A 16,016-nucleotide genomic window follows, 5' to 3' on the forward strand; every position below is an offset into this window, starting at 1 on the left:
TGCGTAACCACAGACACCAGTCAGAGTGTCCACTACCAAAAGTGCCTACAATGGGCATGTGAGCATCAGAACTGGACCATGGAGCAATGGAAGGTGGCCTGGTCTTATGAATCACATTTCCTTTTACATCATGTTGTTTCTTTACATCACTTACCTGGGGAAGAGACGGCACCAGGATGCACTATGGGAAGAAGGCAAGCCGGTGAAGACAGTGTGATGCTCAGAGCAATGTTCTTCTGGATAACTTTGGTTCATGGCATTCATGTGTTACTTTGACACATACCACCTACCTAAACATTGTTGGAGAACAAGTACACCACTTCATGGTGTGGCAAAGTGGGGAGGGGAAGAAAAGGAAAATAGCTCAACAAATCAAATACGCAAAAAAAGGGTTCTAACCCTAGATATAACTGGGACAATCTAAAAGACGAGTAAGACAAAAAAAAAAAAGTAGTTGACTACGCCACCCTGGAATATACCACGGAATAGCAACCCCAATCAGGGCACACAGGTTCGTTACCCCAAAAAGAAATGGGAAAAGAGACATAGAAATGGATATGAAAAAGTAAGCAACTTTAGTAAAACAACTAAAAGAAAAGACAATGAACAAATAAAATTAATTCAAACTAATGAAATCAATATTTGCTCAGTTGCTCTGGTAGACAAATTTACCTTAAAACAAAAAAAAGAAAAAGAATACATACATATATATATATATATATATATATATATATATATATATATATATATATATATATATAAACGGCAAGCCTGTCACCGGCCTCCTCGACTCGGGAAGCACTGTCACCCTAGCCCGCATGACCACCCTTGGCCAACTGCCCTAGCCCACAGGCACCCTCCCGGTCTCCTGTGTCCATGGAGACATCCGGGAGGTCCGGGCTGTCAATGTCAAGGTCTCCTCACCAGGGGGGGTGGGCTGCTCCTCATCGGGCTGATCCCCGAGCTCCCGGTGTCGCTGCTGCTCGGACAAGACTGGCCGGGGTTCCCCACTGCACCGGTCACGGGACCCCACAACCGCTGCCACCAGAAGAAAAGGCAAGCCATCAAAGACCGGGTCCAGCCAGCCTGCATGGCCCAGGAAAAGGGGATGCTGCAGGGCAAACCCCCTTAGGTGAGACACTCATAACATCTAACCCAGTCTCCTCTGTGTTTCACCAGTTCTCTCAGGAGGGTAACTTTGAGTGTGAACAGAAGTAGCACCCCTGACTGGGGCACTGTTGGGGCCAGGTGCATCTGATCAATAGTGTGGACCAGGAGCCAGAGCAGCACCTCCCCGCCAACTACTTCCTGGTGTCCAATGGCCTCCTGTACTACCGGATGGCAGGAACCTCCTTGTGAGCCAGCCTTGTGACCTCCTGGTCGTACCCTGCTCCAGGACACAGGCCCTGATGCACCTGGCCCACAGCCACCTGCTCAGTGGCCACCTCAAGGCCAACAAACAGTGCCCCAATGACCACACCCGCACCCCTCAGTCCTCTCCCCATTATTGGCGTACCCTTCGAGATGGTGGCCATGGATCTGGTAGGGCCGCTCACAAAGTATACATCCTCGTGATCCTCGATTACGCCACCAGGTACCCCGAGGTAGTCCCCCTTCAAAAGGCCACCTCCCGGAACATCCTGTTCAGCCACGTGGGGATCCCCAAAGACATCTTAACTGACCAAGGTACACCATTCATGTCTAAGTTAATGGGTGATCTGTGTCAGCTGTTGCAAGTGAAACACCTACGGACCTCTGTCTACCACCCGCAGACTGATGGCCAAGTGGAATGGTTCAACACTCAAGCATCCACCTCTATCACCTCGGGGAAGTCCTCAAGAGCCTCCGGAAGGCGGGGCTGACCGCCAACCCAAAGAAATGTCACCTGGGGCTGACGGAGGCCTGGGATACCGCATCGACTGGGGGCTGCTAAAGCCCAAAGAGAAGAAGCTAGAAGCGGTGGGGGACTACCCCCGGCCCACATCCAAGAAACAGGTGGGCTGTTTAGGGTTGGCGGGATACTATCATCGCTTTGTCTCTAACTTCTCCTCTTTAGCTTCCCCCCTCTCAGATCTCACTAAGAAGCGCCAACCGGACCGGGTGCGATGGACTGAGGAAACAGAGCAGACATTCCAGACTCTCAAGCAGGCCCTCACCAGCTCCCCAGTCCTCCAGGAACCCTGAGTTCTCACTACCCTTCACCGTTCACACGGATGCCATTGATACAGGACTATGGGCCATCCTGTCTCAAACCTTCGACGGTGAAAAGCACCCAGTCCTGTACGTCAGCAGGAAGCTAACCCTGGCCAAATGTAAGTATGCTGCCGTGGAGCAAGAAGCCCTCACCATCAACTGGGCCATCAAGGAACTGCGCTACTACTTGGCGGGCCAACATTTCACCCGGGCCATGCCTCCCTGCAATGGATGGCCTGGGCTAAAGACACAAGCGCCAGGGTGACCAGGTGGTTCCTTGCACTACAGGACTTCTTCTTCTAATCCTAACACTCGATGGGGGTCCAGCACGGGAATGCAGACAGCCTCTCAAGAAGGTATAGCCTCTGGACCAAACGCAGTAGGCTCGGAGCTGAGGGGGGGTACTGTGACGGTGTTTCTGCAGCCCACAAGCACAACATGAAGCACGCTCCCCGCGCAACTGCTGGCGATTGTTTTGGACAGCAAGAGCACACACGGCTGCAAGGCGGGGCGGCAGAAACACACACGGCTGGCGACCAATGAGTGGAGCAGCTTCTCTCTACCATGACCGTGACCCTACACGGCCTCCTCTATGGCTCCTTGGTCCTGCCTTGTGGCAGCTCTAGCCCCCTCGTCACGCCCATCACTAGCAAGACAGCAACTTCACTCCTCTCCCTTGCACTCACACTCCTGTTCCTAACCTTTAATAAATAACACTTGTTCAGGCTGAGCTGGTGCCCAAAACAGTGTTATTATACAGGGCATATATAGTGAGCCTTCTAGGCCGTGACATGCAGACTCTGGGAGGAAAAATTTGGGGTGAAACATGAGGCATAAAACATGTCTTGGTTTTCACTCTCAACTTCTATTTACACCTCAGCAAAGCTCATCCAGTTGCTCCAACATATTTCTTTGCAAATGATAGCAATATAAAATATGCAGCCTTGTTTTAATGACCATGTTTGAATTCCTGTGATAAAATCTCTCTCATCCAGAAAGCAGTGAAGCACAGCTATCTATAAGGTCCCTTATTTAGAAGATAGTCATGCTTTGCTGGCTTCAAAAGAACAATATCTCTTGTTGATTAAAGCGGGCTTCTGGCCGCCGCACTTTAAGATTACGTTTCTAAATTACGTTTGCAGCATGATGAAATAATGTGAAGGGAAAAAGTAAGAAAAGAACTAGAAACTCTCTAGTAGCATATTAGTGCATGGAGAATCCAGCACAAGGGTTTTAATACAGGGGGAACATGCAGACATTTTATCACACACAAATGAACACTTAAATAAAAAAAAGTGTGTGGATCAGACTTGCAGAAAGTCTCTAGCTTCCCCAGTTAGATGTTCAGGTTTGAACTCCCTTGAAATATTTTCTAACAGTTCCAAATGCTTATTTTCTGATGGTGAACACAACACACATGCAGCGCAGCTGATTATACATGTGACGAATGACATTGATTTGCTCGCTAACCGCATTATAATGTTGTTCATAGTAGGTCAACGAAGTCATCTTTACAAACAGTTCCATATTTAAACACCTGAATGTCAAACAAATACTCCTTTTAATTTGTTTAATCATGTTTTATTGGGGTAGCACGTTCGGCTCACACCTCCAGGGTCGGGGGTTCGATTCCCACCGTGGCCCTGTGTGTGCGGAGTTTGCGTGTTCTCCCCGTGCTGCGGGGGTTTCCTCCGGGTACTCCGGTTTCCACCCCCAGTCCAAAGACATGCATGGTAGTCTGATTGGCGTGTCTAAAGTGTCCGTAGTGTATGAATGGGTGTGTGAGTGTGTATGTGATTGTGCCCTGCGATGGATTGGCACCCTGTCCAGGGTGTACCCCGATGCTCCCTGGGATAGGCTCCAGGTTCCCCGTGACCCTGAAAAGGATAAAGCGGTATAGAAGATGGATGGATGGATGGATTAACACATTTGTAATGGTTGATTACATTTCTGGCTACACACTTCCACTTTGAATTGAGTAAGATTTTGCTGCATTAGCTATACTTTCATGTGTATATATATATATATATATATATATATATATATATATATATATATATATATATATATATATATATATATATATATATAACTGTACAGACCACACTGTGGTTTTATTCTGCATATTTCCTCAACTTCACTGAAATGAATTCATTACTACAGCACTACCAAGCATAAATGGTATTTATGCTTCTAGAGACAAAACACACCATTTAATTGAAGCATGATTCTACTGTAGCCCAGACAAACACAAACACACACCACCTACTGTATCTCTGGCAGCATAATAAGACAGAATTATATAGTTCTTCATGCATCCCCTGGTGTGAAATTCGATATATTAAAAAACTTTTAAGAGGAACTGAAACTCTGTCACACTGACGTCAATTCACAGCAAAATCTTGCTCATGTTAGCCACACTGGAAATGTCATCTACTGAGAGGACCATAAGCAGATGTTAATAGGCCAGGGGACGGATTTGCGTCACGCTGGAGCATAACCGATTCCTGGCTCTGTGTGTTGTTTTTGTAATCAAAGCTAAAGTCTGGCTCTGAAACGCTCCATTGCATTTTCAGGCCTTTGATATTCTGTCCAGCATGCAGGCTTTTGAACATTCAGCGCATTTTTCACCTATTTATCACTGTCGAATAAACGGTTGGCCAAAAGGCAGAGTCATAACCGGATCTGCAGCCAAACTCTCAGCCTAATAAGCCTCTTTGGTGGATTTATGAATCAGCTATATTCAAGAACTAATAGAATTTCACAACCGCGATTCCGAAAAAGTTGGGACAGGATGGAGAACGCTAATAAAAACAAAAAAAGGGGTGATTAGTAAATGTACTTTGAGTTGTATTTAAACAAAAAAAAAAAAAACGTATAAAGACAAGTTATTTGATGTTTTATCTAATCAAATGCATAGTTTTTTTTGAAGGTAAATGTTTATTTTGAAATTGATGCATGCAACACGTACCAAACAAGTTGGGACAGGGGAGATTTAGGACTGATAGCGATGTGAGAAGTTGAAATAAGAAGGTGATGTGAAACAATTGACGTAATCGTCTAATCAGAGTATATAAGGAGCCTCCAAAAAAAAAAATGGCCTAGTCCTTCAAGAGCGAGTACAGGTCGAGGCTCGGCGATCTGTCAACAGAGGCGTCAGCGAATAATCCAACACTCTGAGAACGACATTCCCCAAAGACAAATCGGTAGGATTTCGGGCATTTCGCCTTCTACAGCGCACAATATAATTAAAAGATTCAAGGAATGCGGTCAAATCTCGGTGCGTAAAGGGCGAGGCCCAAAACCACCTGAGTCTGTAATGGAGATCCGGACATATCCTGGCTCGGGAATACTTCGGTAAACCTCAAACCTAGTGTTATTGTGTAGAGAGTTCGCATTTGACTACCATGTCACATTTCCTCTGTGTTGATGTTTGCACATCTCAGGAACCTGCTACAAATTAGACACTCTGACGTTGAAGTTGAAGGCACAGATTTTATAATCGGCCACCAGATGGCGGACCGGAATCATTCATATCTGAAATCAGACTGAGAGTATTCTTGTTTACCTGTTTACTATATACTATCTATTCATTTCCCAGAATCAAGATGAAGCACGTGAATGAGCAGACGTTTAAAGAGTCTCCATCAGTATGAAGTCCTTCCTCCAAGTTCCTTTTCTTTTTCTTCTTTCTTTTGATCCATGCTTCTCCTACTTAGGATAAATGACGCCGTTGCTGTGGCTAGAACGTGGCACCGATATCAATTGTTCATCCTTAGAGGAAAACTCCAACGTTTTAAAACTTAATCTCTATTAACCACATGTAGAGCGTGTGTGATTATAACAGACAATAATTCTGACATGATTTCATGTTTCCATGGACTGAGACAAAGAATTGAAAATCAGTTGACCTAAAATGTGGTTCTGGGCAGTTGTTAACATTTGTGAAGAAAATGTGAGGTTGTTTTTTTTTTGTTTTTTTTTTTAAAGTACATGAAAATATGTCAATTCTTGACTGTGGTGATTATACATAGCCTGCACAGTAGTCTGAAACATTCTGGAGTATTCTTTTACGCATATCGTATGTGCATTGTACACGGTATACTGTATGGGAAAACGTTTCACAGTTAAAGTCAAATTTTGACATTTTCTACGGTATAAAGTTCTGAAAAACTTCAGACTCTCCTGCACTGAAATATGTTTCTTTCAATCACAAGTTCTACCATTTTAGACCCCCAAAAGTGAAAAGAGAGAAAATGACATTGGCACAGGAGCATCACGGGCATTTTGACAGCCGGTACCTGATTACAAACTGATTTGATTAGACTTGATCAGACAAAGGGTGCATGGAGGCTTAGTGGTTAGCACATTTGCCATGCACCTCTGGGGTTAGGGGTTCGAATCCCGCCTTTACCCTGTGTGTGTGTGGAGTTTTTCCGGGTGCTTCAGGGTTTCCTCTCCCATTGTAATGACTGATTGTCCATAATGTGTGATGGATTGGCATCCCATTCAGGGCATCCCCCAACTCCCCTGGGATAGGCTCCAGGCACTCCTGTGACCCCGTGTAGGATAGCAAATGGATGGATTATATAATAATAATATGACATATATATATATATATATATATATGTCATATTAGTAGAATTAAAGAAGTGTCTGCAGTGAGGTTCAGTAATGATGAATGCAGAGGTAAACAGGACCGTTTTGGAAGAATTCCTTCATCACCTCAGCAAGCAAAAGTGCTTCTGAAGCTCTAGGAGGTAACCACAAGGAATTCATTGAAATGAGCTTGTTTCTTGGCTAAGATGGGAAAAGAAAATGACGAACCAGTAATAGCCTTCGACTCCCGGTTGCACGTTTCCCATATTACACACGGCTACGATCATGTACAACCTTCTCCTGGAAGTCCTACTTCCATAAAAGCTTGTGCATGACTCCATTGTCCATTGTGTTGCTATCTCTCCGTCTCCTGTCCTTATCGGCACGCCTCAGTGTGTGTGAGTGTACAGTATATCATATGATCTTGTCTGAGTGTTTTCTGTAAAGGCACGTGTGCGTGAGGGGGAGAAAAACATCATTGAGTCATCACTTACCGCTCAGTCTCCAAAGCAAAGCGTCTCACAGATGCAGCAACACAACACTTTGTGAGAACGTCGAAGGAAACCGGGCCGTTGCACGAAACGCTCGCCTAATGACGTGACTTCTCGGTTAATAGCGTGTGACGAACGCTAAACGTAAACAAACCCAAGTAAAAGCATGCTGGGCCTCGGGGAAGGTGTCGATGTTGCGGATACACCTGCAATAACTTATTAAAAGCTGGACATTGTAAAGATATGCGGCGGAGATTTCGCAAGCGAGAGCCTGGATTTGGTTAATTTATAATTGACTCTGCACTAGTGACCGTTTAATTCCCAGAACCACCAAAAAAATAATAATAAATCACAGCTGGACCCTTGTGCAAGTCCACTAAACTCCCACTGAATGGCTGGTTCTGATTATACACGTTCATATTTGGGCCAGTTGTTTTTTTTACACAGCAAAAACATGACATTTTTTTCATATTCACACTTTGGTTCAAACTAGACAGCTGCAAATTATTATAGAATTGGAACCCCCCGTGTCTAGAGCACAACTATAACTATTATAACTATATAACTTATAGTCCTATATTATAGTACTATATTAATTATATAAGTTAAACTTTCCTTTTTTTAAAAAAAAAATAATAATAATAATAATAATAATAATAATAATTTTTAAACACGGAATCTAAGAAAACATGCATTTAAACATTCCAAAATAAGTGTGAACCCATCTCAGGGAACAATATTTTTTAAAAAAATTTTAAATTCAAGCTGCCATTGCTGAAAATAGCTGCATTTTACTCTTAAATTAGAACTTACGTTCTTCTTCCCGTGATCTTCAGAAAATCCAAATGATGCAACCTCCTGTTGAACATGTCACCTTGTGGAATATTCAAAATATTTCATAGCATGGGCGTAGAATCCACGGGGGACGCGGAGGATGTGTCCACAACAGTTTTAACAAAACGCAAATTCGTACCCCGCACTTTTAATAAAACGCAAATTCGTACCCCGCACTTTTAATAAAACGTAAATGCGTTGATATAACATGTTATTGTACTGATATAAGGTCTCCTTACAGTTACATGTTTGTTAGTTTAGTTCAATTACAGGCTCTTTGCAACAGTGTGGTTTGAGTGACTTGTTTCTTTTCTGAATTGTGAGCTGTTGAATAGAATAGAATAGAATAGAATAGAATAGAATAGAATAGAATAGAGTAAAGTAGTGTGTGAACATACAAGTATATATTATATACTGTGTGCTATGTATATGCGATACAATGTAATGTACAATATAACATGCGAGTACAGAATCATATTAAGCCAATTAAGAGCAAGAAGAGATCAAACCCATCAATTAGACAAAGAATTCCCCCCCGCTCCCATCTGAAATGATGGCTACACCCCTGATTTCATGAGAATGAATGTGTTCAGGGTTGAGAGAATGCTGTGGAGTTATAATAATGAGTCTTTATTGTTCAGGTATACATCACAGCACAGTGAAATTATTTTCTTCATACCCCAGCATGTTAGGAAGTTGGGGTCAGAGCACAGGGCCAGCCATGATACTGGAGCAGAGAGGGTTAAGGGCCTTGCTCAAGCGCCCAACAGTGGCAGCTTGGCAGCGCTGAGGCTTGAACTCCCGACCTTCCTATCAGTAACCCAGAGCCTTAACCATTAAGCCACCCTTGCCCCCAGTAATGTACACTTTTCATAACCTAAAAACGGATGTTTCAAGCATGAGATGTTAAACGGATTCAGATTTTAATGCAAAAAAAGTGATTTCTGAAACGTTTTAATTATCACATTTCAAGGTAAAACGTAGTTACAGTGGACAAGGATGGGCAACGTGTTGAAGTCTTGTAGATTTTATTAATGGTTTATGTAATTTGTCTTTTAGCTGCAGAACCTGATTGCTAAGAAACTGTAGCTAGCGTTAACTAGCATTAACTAGCATTCTTAGTTAATGTTAGTGAGCAACAGATGTGTGATTTTTACTTTTATTTATTTATTTATTTATTTATTTTCGACAGGTCTGTTAAATACATTTGAATACAGGTTTGTCACAACACAAATTGTGGCTCTGATACAAAAAAGCTCACTTAATCCTATGAATTAGCTTTAAATGAAGGAGTGAATTAGCCAGAATGGCAACTCTTCCAATTGTATTTGCATCTATGTTATTTTTATAACGAAGATAGTGTAGAGAAGTTCCAAGTGCCATGATTTTAGCAATTTCTTGGACATATAACATATAGCATGCCATATACTGTAGTTTGTATTTGATGGTTTAAAATGAAGCGTTCAGGTGATCTTTGACCCGTAAACATTTTTAGAACAGATTAAAATGGATTATGTTTCAAACTGACAATGACCAGTTTTTAATTTCACACTGCAAAAACTTTGGAATTTATAAACTAATTGCATATTTGGCTCTTGTAGAAAGTGAATGTTAGCTTTCCTTAGTGCTAATGGACTTTATTTGTTTCTTTAGGTTGGAAAGAATTATCTACATGCATTCAAAGGCAAAAAAGAAACTCAGAAAAAAAGGTGGGGAAAATAGAAAAATAAGATTAAAGCTGCAAGCAGCATTTTCGGGGCCAAGCACCAAGACACGGTGAGCCGCACATTCGCACATAAGCAATCACAGGAAAGCAGAGTCATAACTATAGGCAAAGGGATTCAAGAATGATTTGTAGTTTCACTCATTTGCCAGTCCGTTATGGGGGAATGGTTTTGAATATCAGAGTTTCTTTGATAACTTTCGCTTAGACAGGTCTCAAGGATGATGTGAGCCATATTTGGTGAAGATGAAGATGGGCATAATTTGTAGGAGGACTAGCAAAAAAAAAAAAAAAACAGTTTGTGACATAATCCAAGATGGTCACCATGAACTACACTTGAATTTCAGATTTTGGTGTGCATTCACTTCAGCATACCCCGGGGAATTATAGGGGAAAAAAGAACTGTGAATTTAGCACAAACTCTTCAAATGATATAAAGGATAAAAGTTGTTACAGTTCTTAACCACAAGGTGGCGCAAGTTCAAAAATCTTCTTGGGTACATTCAGGGCATGGTCCTGAAGATATTTATCAAGTTTCTTGATAATACATAGATACTGAGATACACCCTGACATCCTGTTTTGTTTTGCTGGAGAATGGTTTTCAATATTAATGAATATGAATTCATTGAATATTAATATTCCTTATTAATATTCCTTTGATAACTTTTGTTCAGACAGGTCTCAAGATGATTTGAGCCAAATTTGGTGAAGATTGGAATAGCAAATTTTGCATTTTTGAAAAATGCATTTTTTTGAAGTATAAATTTTTTAAAAATCATCTTATTCTTACTTTTGACCAGTAGGTGGCACTGGCACAAACTTTGTTGCATAGCCTCAGGTCATGGTCCTGAAGGTGCCTACCAAGCTTTGTGTCAGTGCACAAAGTCACTTCTGTTTGGCAACTTTGCTGTCAGATTTCTTTGCCCATTAGAGGCAAACTGTTTGAAGTATTCAAAATTCTTTTGAAAACTTTTACTCTGAAGATGATGTTTGCCAAATGTGTTGATGATTGGACAAAATTTGTAGGAGGAGAAGCAAAAAAAACTATTTTTGACAAAATCCAAGATGGCGGAAATTGACGTCATAGTGTGTTGAACTTGTCTCAATCAAATGAATCCAGGGATGTCTGGCTTTTAAATTTAGGATACATGGTTCAAAGATTATAAATGTACTTCCAAATTAGGCCCAAAATTGGGTCAAAATGTACCCGGTGGTGGTGCAGTAAAGCATTTGCAGCACTTGGCCCAAATTTGGTCAGAATACTCCTTAGACCAGGGGTGGGCAATCTTATCCGGAAAGGGCCGGTGTGGGTGCAGGTTTTCATTCCAATCAAGCAGGAGGCACACCTGATTCCACCTGTTTAATCAGTTGATCTTGGCTTTCAGTAGATTAAGGTGTGTCTTTGGCTTGGTTGCAATGAAAACCTGCACCCACACCGGCCCTTTCTGGATAAGATTGCCCACCCCTGCTTTAGACCATCCCCAATCAGTGTGCAAAATTTCACAACTTTTTACGAAATGGTTCTATGGGCTGCATGGTTGGCTTTCACCTTCCCTTTGTTGGTAGCTATCGTATGATAGGGAAAAGTCAGCTAGTTGTCAGGAATTGTCCTGGACTTTTTTTTTTTTAAATCAGGAACTAGCTTCCTGTAAATTTGTCCTACAGAAATATGATCCAAAAAAAAAAAAAAAAAAGAACTTGAAACTACACTGGTTTTATCGAATCCCCACATAACTTCCTGTAATACTCAGTGACTTCTGCAGTTGCTCATCAGTGTGGTTTATACTGTAAGGTTTAAATTTACGCATTTTTTTCATATAAGAATGAAACCATTGATAACTTTCAACAGCTTACACGATCTAATACGCTTCGTGAGCGTTCTTCCTTTTGACTGGAAACCAGACTTGACAGAGATCCACCGTGAATCTTTCAGCCCTCTGAACAGCTGCTAAAACAACACACCCATCTCTGGGTTTATTGGACAAATAAACAAACAAACAGCCAGACCATACGGTCTGACCAGCTGCCTGTCATCTGGTGCTTTGGTGGAAAACCTCAAAGCTTGTCAGGCCTACTGGAGTCTGAAAGAGAAATGTCCCAATTCAGAAACCACACAAATATCGGTTCCTTTTAATCTGCACTGACTTTCACAAATACTCGTTTAGTGTGACATGCAGCTCATATTCTGGTCGAAAACTTCGTCACCAGCATTAGTACACCTTGGGATCCCGGCTGTTAATAAATAATAATTCATTTTGGAGACGATTCCACCGATCTTGAATAGAAATTCTGCCCAAAACATCAAATTTGCCACATTAAAAATGTACACATTACTGCTATGGCTTATTTATTATTATTTAGTTTTATGATTTAACCGTTTTCGTTCGATTTTATGTCTCAATGATTCTTTTCTTTAAGTATTATTACATTTTTAGCTTGACATAAGTACTACTTATTCCTGTATTCTTTGGTGTGAAAAACTTTGCACCCCCACCCCCACCTGCCCATGCCTATATCTCTATTTTACAATTTATCTACCAAAACTATCATTCCAAGACAACAATCGGGACTCAGACACAGTCTCAGTGTTTAAGTCTAGGTGTTTACTCACGCCTACCCTGACTAGGCTTTCTGTTACGCTAAGCACAGTCCTAATAATCATTTCTCTCCCTCGCTCTTTCTGTCGAGCCACACACGATTTTATGGAGATACTAGAGATCCTGATCCTCTCTGCTCTCCGGACCCGCCTGATCCGTTTCGGATGTCCTACCTCTGGATGGAGCTCTCATCTACTCCAATTCCAGATTGCTGGGACTACGGCTGCTTCTAAGGCCAAACAGACTTCATATAAATCCATAATGGACCTTTTCACACTATCTGTTGTTCCCCAGATGAGGATGGGTTCCCTTCTGAGTCGGGTTCCTCTCGAGGTTTCTTCCTCTTAAAACATCTTAGGGAGTTTTTCCTCGCCATCGTCGCCACTCAGTGGCTTGCTCAGTTAGGATAAATTCGCACCTTTAATATCTGTATACCGTGTTGATATTTCCGTAAAGCTGCTTTGAGACAATGTCTATTGTAAAAAGAATTGAATTGAACAATCTAAATCATAAGGCAAAAAAAAAAGAAAAAGAAAAATATCTTCTCATGTGATATTATCGAATAACTTGTATACAGTTTGATTTAATAACCTTGTCATATCGCATTCAGAAACCTTTGAGGTGAAATGATTTAAGATTTTTTTTTTTTTTGCCAATTTTGTTCTTATTTTTGTAAGAAAGGAAACTCTCTGCAACCTAACACACTAATTAACTGTCTCACTTCTAGACATTACATTTCTTTGTGCTTTTCCCTTTTATCCCGAGGGTGTACAAACTTTTGCATTCAACGATATTAATCTAGATATCCAGCTCTATCTTTGTACAACTCAAAATGTTCGTGTCGATCGTCATGCAACGATATTATCGTGCATGTTCCTCTATGTTTCACTGTCGACACTGTTATGGTCATATCAGCCATCACAAAAATAACAGAACGTTTTCCACTTATCTTAGCGTGATGTCTCGGTCAGCAGAAACCCGACAGCATGCTGGTACCGTGTCCTACAGACCTCAGACTCACTCTGTCATCAAGATCCACTTTACAGTCTCAAATAACCATGACTACAGCGCACCCGTCACAGCACGGTGTTTACTTTAGCTTAGCCTCAATAACCTTCAAGCAACACTTGCATAATAAAACTAGCAACTCTTTATTCTCTTTGACACCTCGGCGATTGACGCCTGAACCAATACAACTTCACATACGTTTCAAACATGCACGCAGCTTCAAAGACTCAACTGTGAGTATTGTATTAGAACTTTTTCATCTCAGATGAGTCCACGGGTCCAGACTCACTTTTCACGCCCTCAGGACTGTGTACAGCTCATGAAGCATTAAATAAGCATTAAAAAGGCTTGGGTGGGGGGGGGGTTGGGGGGGTGCGGTAGGTGCTGTCATGGGAAAATAATCAACGATATTTATGGTGTGGTTACCAAACCAAGAGTAGATGTTCAGAGCTATTAATCCTTTAAATAATCAATTTAATAGTTCACACCCGGGCAGCAAGAAACACCTATCGGTCACGTGTTCCAATATTTTTGATCACTCGAAGAAGAAAAAAAATGGGTGGGTTCAAACAAAAAAGGTGCCATTTTCTATGTTGTTCAAGACATCTAGATGTAGACATGAGCAGATGAAAGCTGAAATTGGAGAGATCTATCATCTCATATTCATCTTCATGACACTCATACCCAAACGTCTTCAGTGTACAGCGAAAACAATACTTTTGGGAGGGAACGCATCAGAACAAGAGCAATTATATAAACATGCGATTCGCCTTGAAACTGGAGCTACTGCCAGAGCTCATGTTATAGAAGAAGAATCTTCCGACCAATCAGAATTCAGCATCAAGTGCGGTTAATAAATAATACGCTTTCTGATAGAATAACTGAGTAAAAAGCTAGGGTTTTCGGTTGATAATAATGAATAAAGATTACTTTTATAGTCAAAACCTACCAACCATCATTTACTCTAGTTTCACTACTCTATATAGGATATATTTTGGCATATCTTATACGATTTCCACAAAAGTATACGCCACTAATTTGCTTGCACATCCCTCACTAGTTCATGTTTCGTTCACAGAAGTAAAGCCACAAACCCCCTGCATACCCAGAGATCCTGTTGATGGCAGGTGTGTGTGTTTGGCTCCCGTCGCTTCTTCCTGGTTATTGTTGCACCTCTGGTACATGACACTGATATGGCCTCCAGTGGTTTTGCCTCAATGTGGTTTGTATTTCTTTCAGCTTACATTTTATATGCTAGCATTTGTAAGTACACCTGAAGAACCGTCAAGCAAGTGGTTTATTTTAGATGTCGTAATACAGGTGTAAAAAAAAGTATTTGAGTACGCTAAATACTCAGGTCCACGTGCGTTTTTTTACGTAAGCAAACTTTACTTCAGAGTATATTAAGTTCCGAATTTGTTCCGGATTAGAAGAGGGATTTTCGCTGACTGCTCGATTCGCTGAGTCCCATTGTTGTCTAGCTAGCCGAATTTCAAGCTAGCTACCATAAGCTAGCAAGCCGTGAGCGATACCAGGGATACCATATCTTTCTGATATACATGCATATACATATGAGATACGTATCATTTTTGGAATAGTTGCAGAGCTAGATGTAGGTTCATGTAGATGCTTCAATTATTATTATTGACGCTAATAACTTATGTTAAATAAAGGTGTGTGTGAGGATGTACTGTGGCATGAACGCACTTGTAGCTACTTCCTATAAACCATCGTGGAAAAACTGGGAAAGGTCGATGGAATCATGTTCCAGGAGCTACGATGGGCCGTGTTTTTCTTGCGAAACGAACCCGCTCTCTCGAGGAATTTGTACAAATATGAGTTACAAACGCTAAAAACGTTACAAACGCTAACCTTGTCCTTAACCCTACCCGTCACCTCCGTAATGCTTCCTGACAACAGAGTTGAATGAAATACGAATGTTTCTGATTGACTTCCCTGGAAATGCGCCCAATGCGAAGAGCGTCACGTACATGACCCCGCCTTTAAACACGCTTACAAGCGGAAACCGACGGTCGAATCCGATTAAATATTACATCTTGTTTCGAAAACGTAAAACCGAAAGCTAATTGTGTTTGATTTCAGGTTTAACAGCCGAGTGTTTGTACTTCTCGCTCCCTCCTCTACCTTCGCCACAGAACCAGAAACTCATTTGCAACCAGACACACATTTTCATGACAGAGTGTATAATCCTTTATGAAATCTGTAAACACACACACACACACACACACACACATTAAAGAGACAGGGCACTGGAACACACTGTGAAGTTCCATACTCTGTCACATAAACAAATGAGCATGTAGACTAAACTCATGTGGCTAGTCTGGTATGTGGGCAGCGAGATCAAGATGGTGGATGTAGAGAGAAGGTGCGTGCAAATTGTATATATATATATATATATATATATATATATATATATATATATATATATATATATATATATATGGGAGACTAAAATTACTCTTAATTAACCACCTGAGAGAACTAATTAGCATAAACTAACAAACAGTTCCAAGCAACATTACAGACTCAACAATACAAAACAATAC

At 41.3% G+C, this 16,016-nt stretch overlaps 1 protein-coding gene across 1 annotated transcript in view; it reads right to left on the bottom strand.

Annotated features, from left to right (window-relative positions):
- cntnap1 (contactin associated protein 1) overlaps positions 1-1,505 on the bottom strand; it is a 37,299-nt gene extending 35,794 nt beyond the window's left edge. Inside the window, exons 1-2 of the mRNA XM_053640920.1 lie at positions 1,336-1,505; positions 925-1,111 (exon numbers count right to left, since the gene is read on the bottom strand). Coding sequence (XP_053496895.1) covers positions 925-1,111; positions 1,336-1,505 — 357 coding nt within the window. The remainder of the gene's footprint in view (positions 1-924; positions 1,112-1,335) is intronic.
- Positions 1,506-16,016: the final 14,511 nt, after the last annotated feature.

Source organism: Ictalurus furcatus, chromosome 2, assembly GCF_023375685.1.
Source record: "Ictalurus furcatus strain D&B chromosome 2, Billie_1.0, whole genome shotgun sequence".
Taxonomy (NCBI): Eukaryota; Metazoa; Chordata; class Actinopteri; order Siluriformes; family Ictaluridae; genus Ictalurus; species Ictalurus furcatus.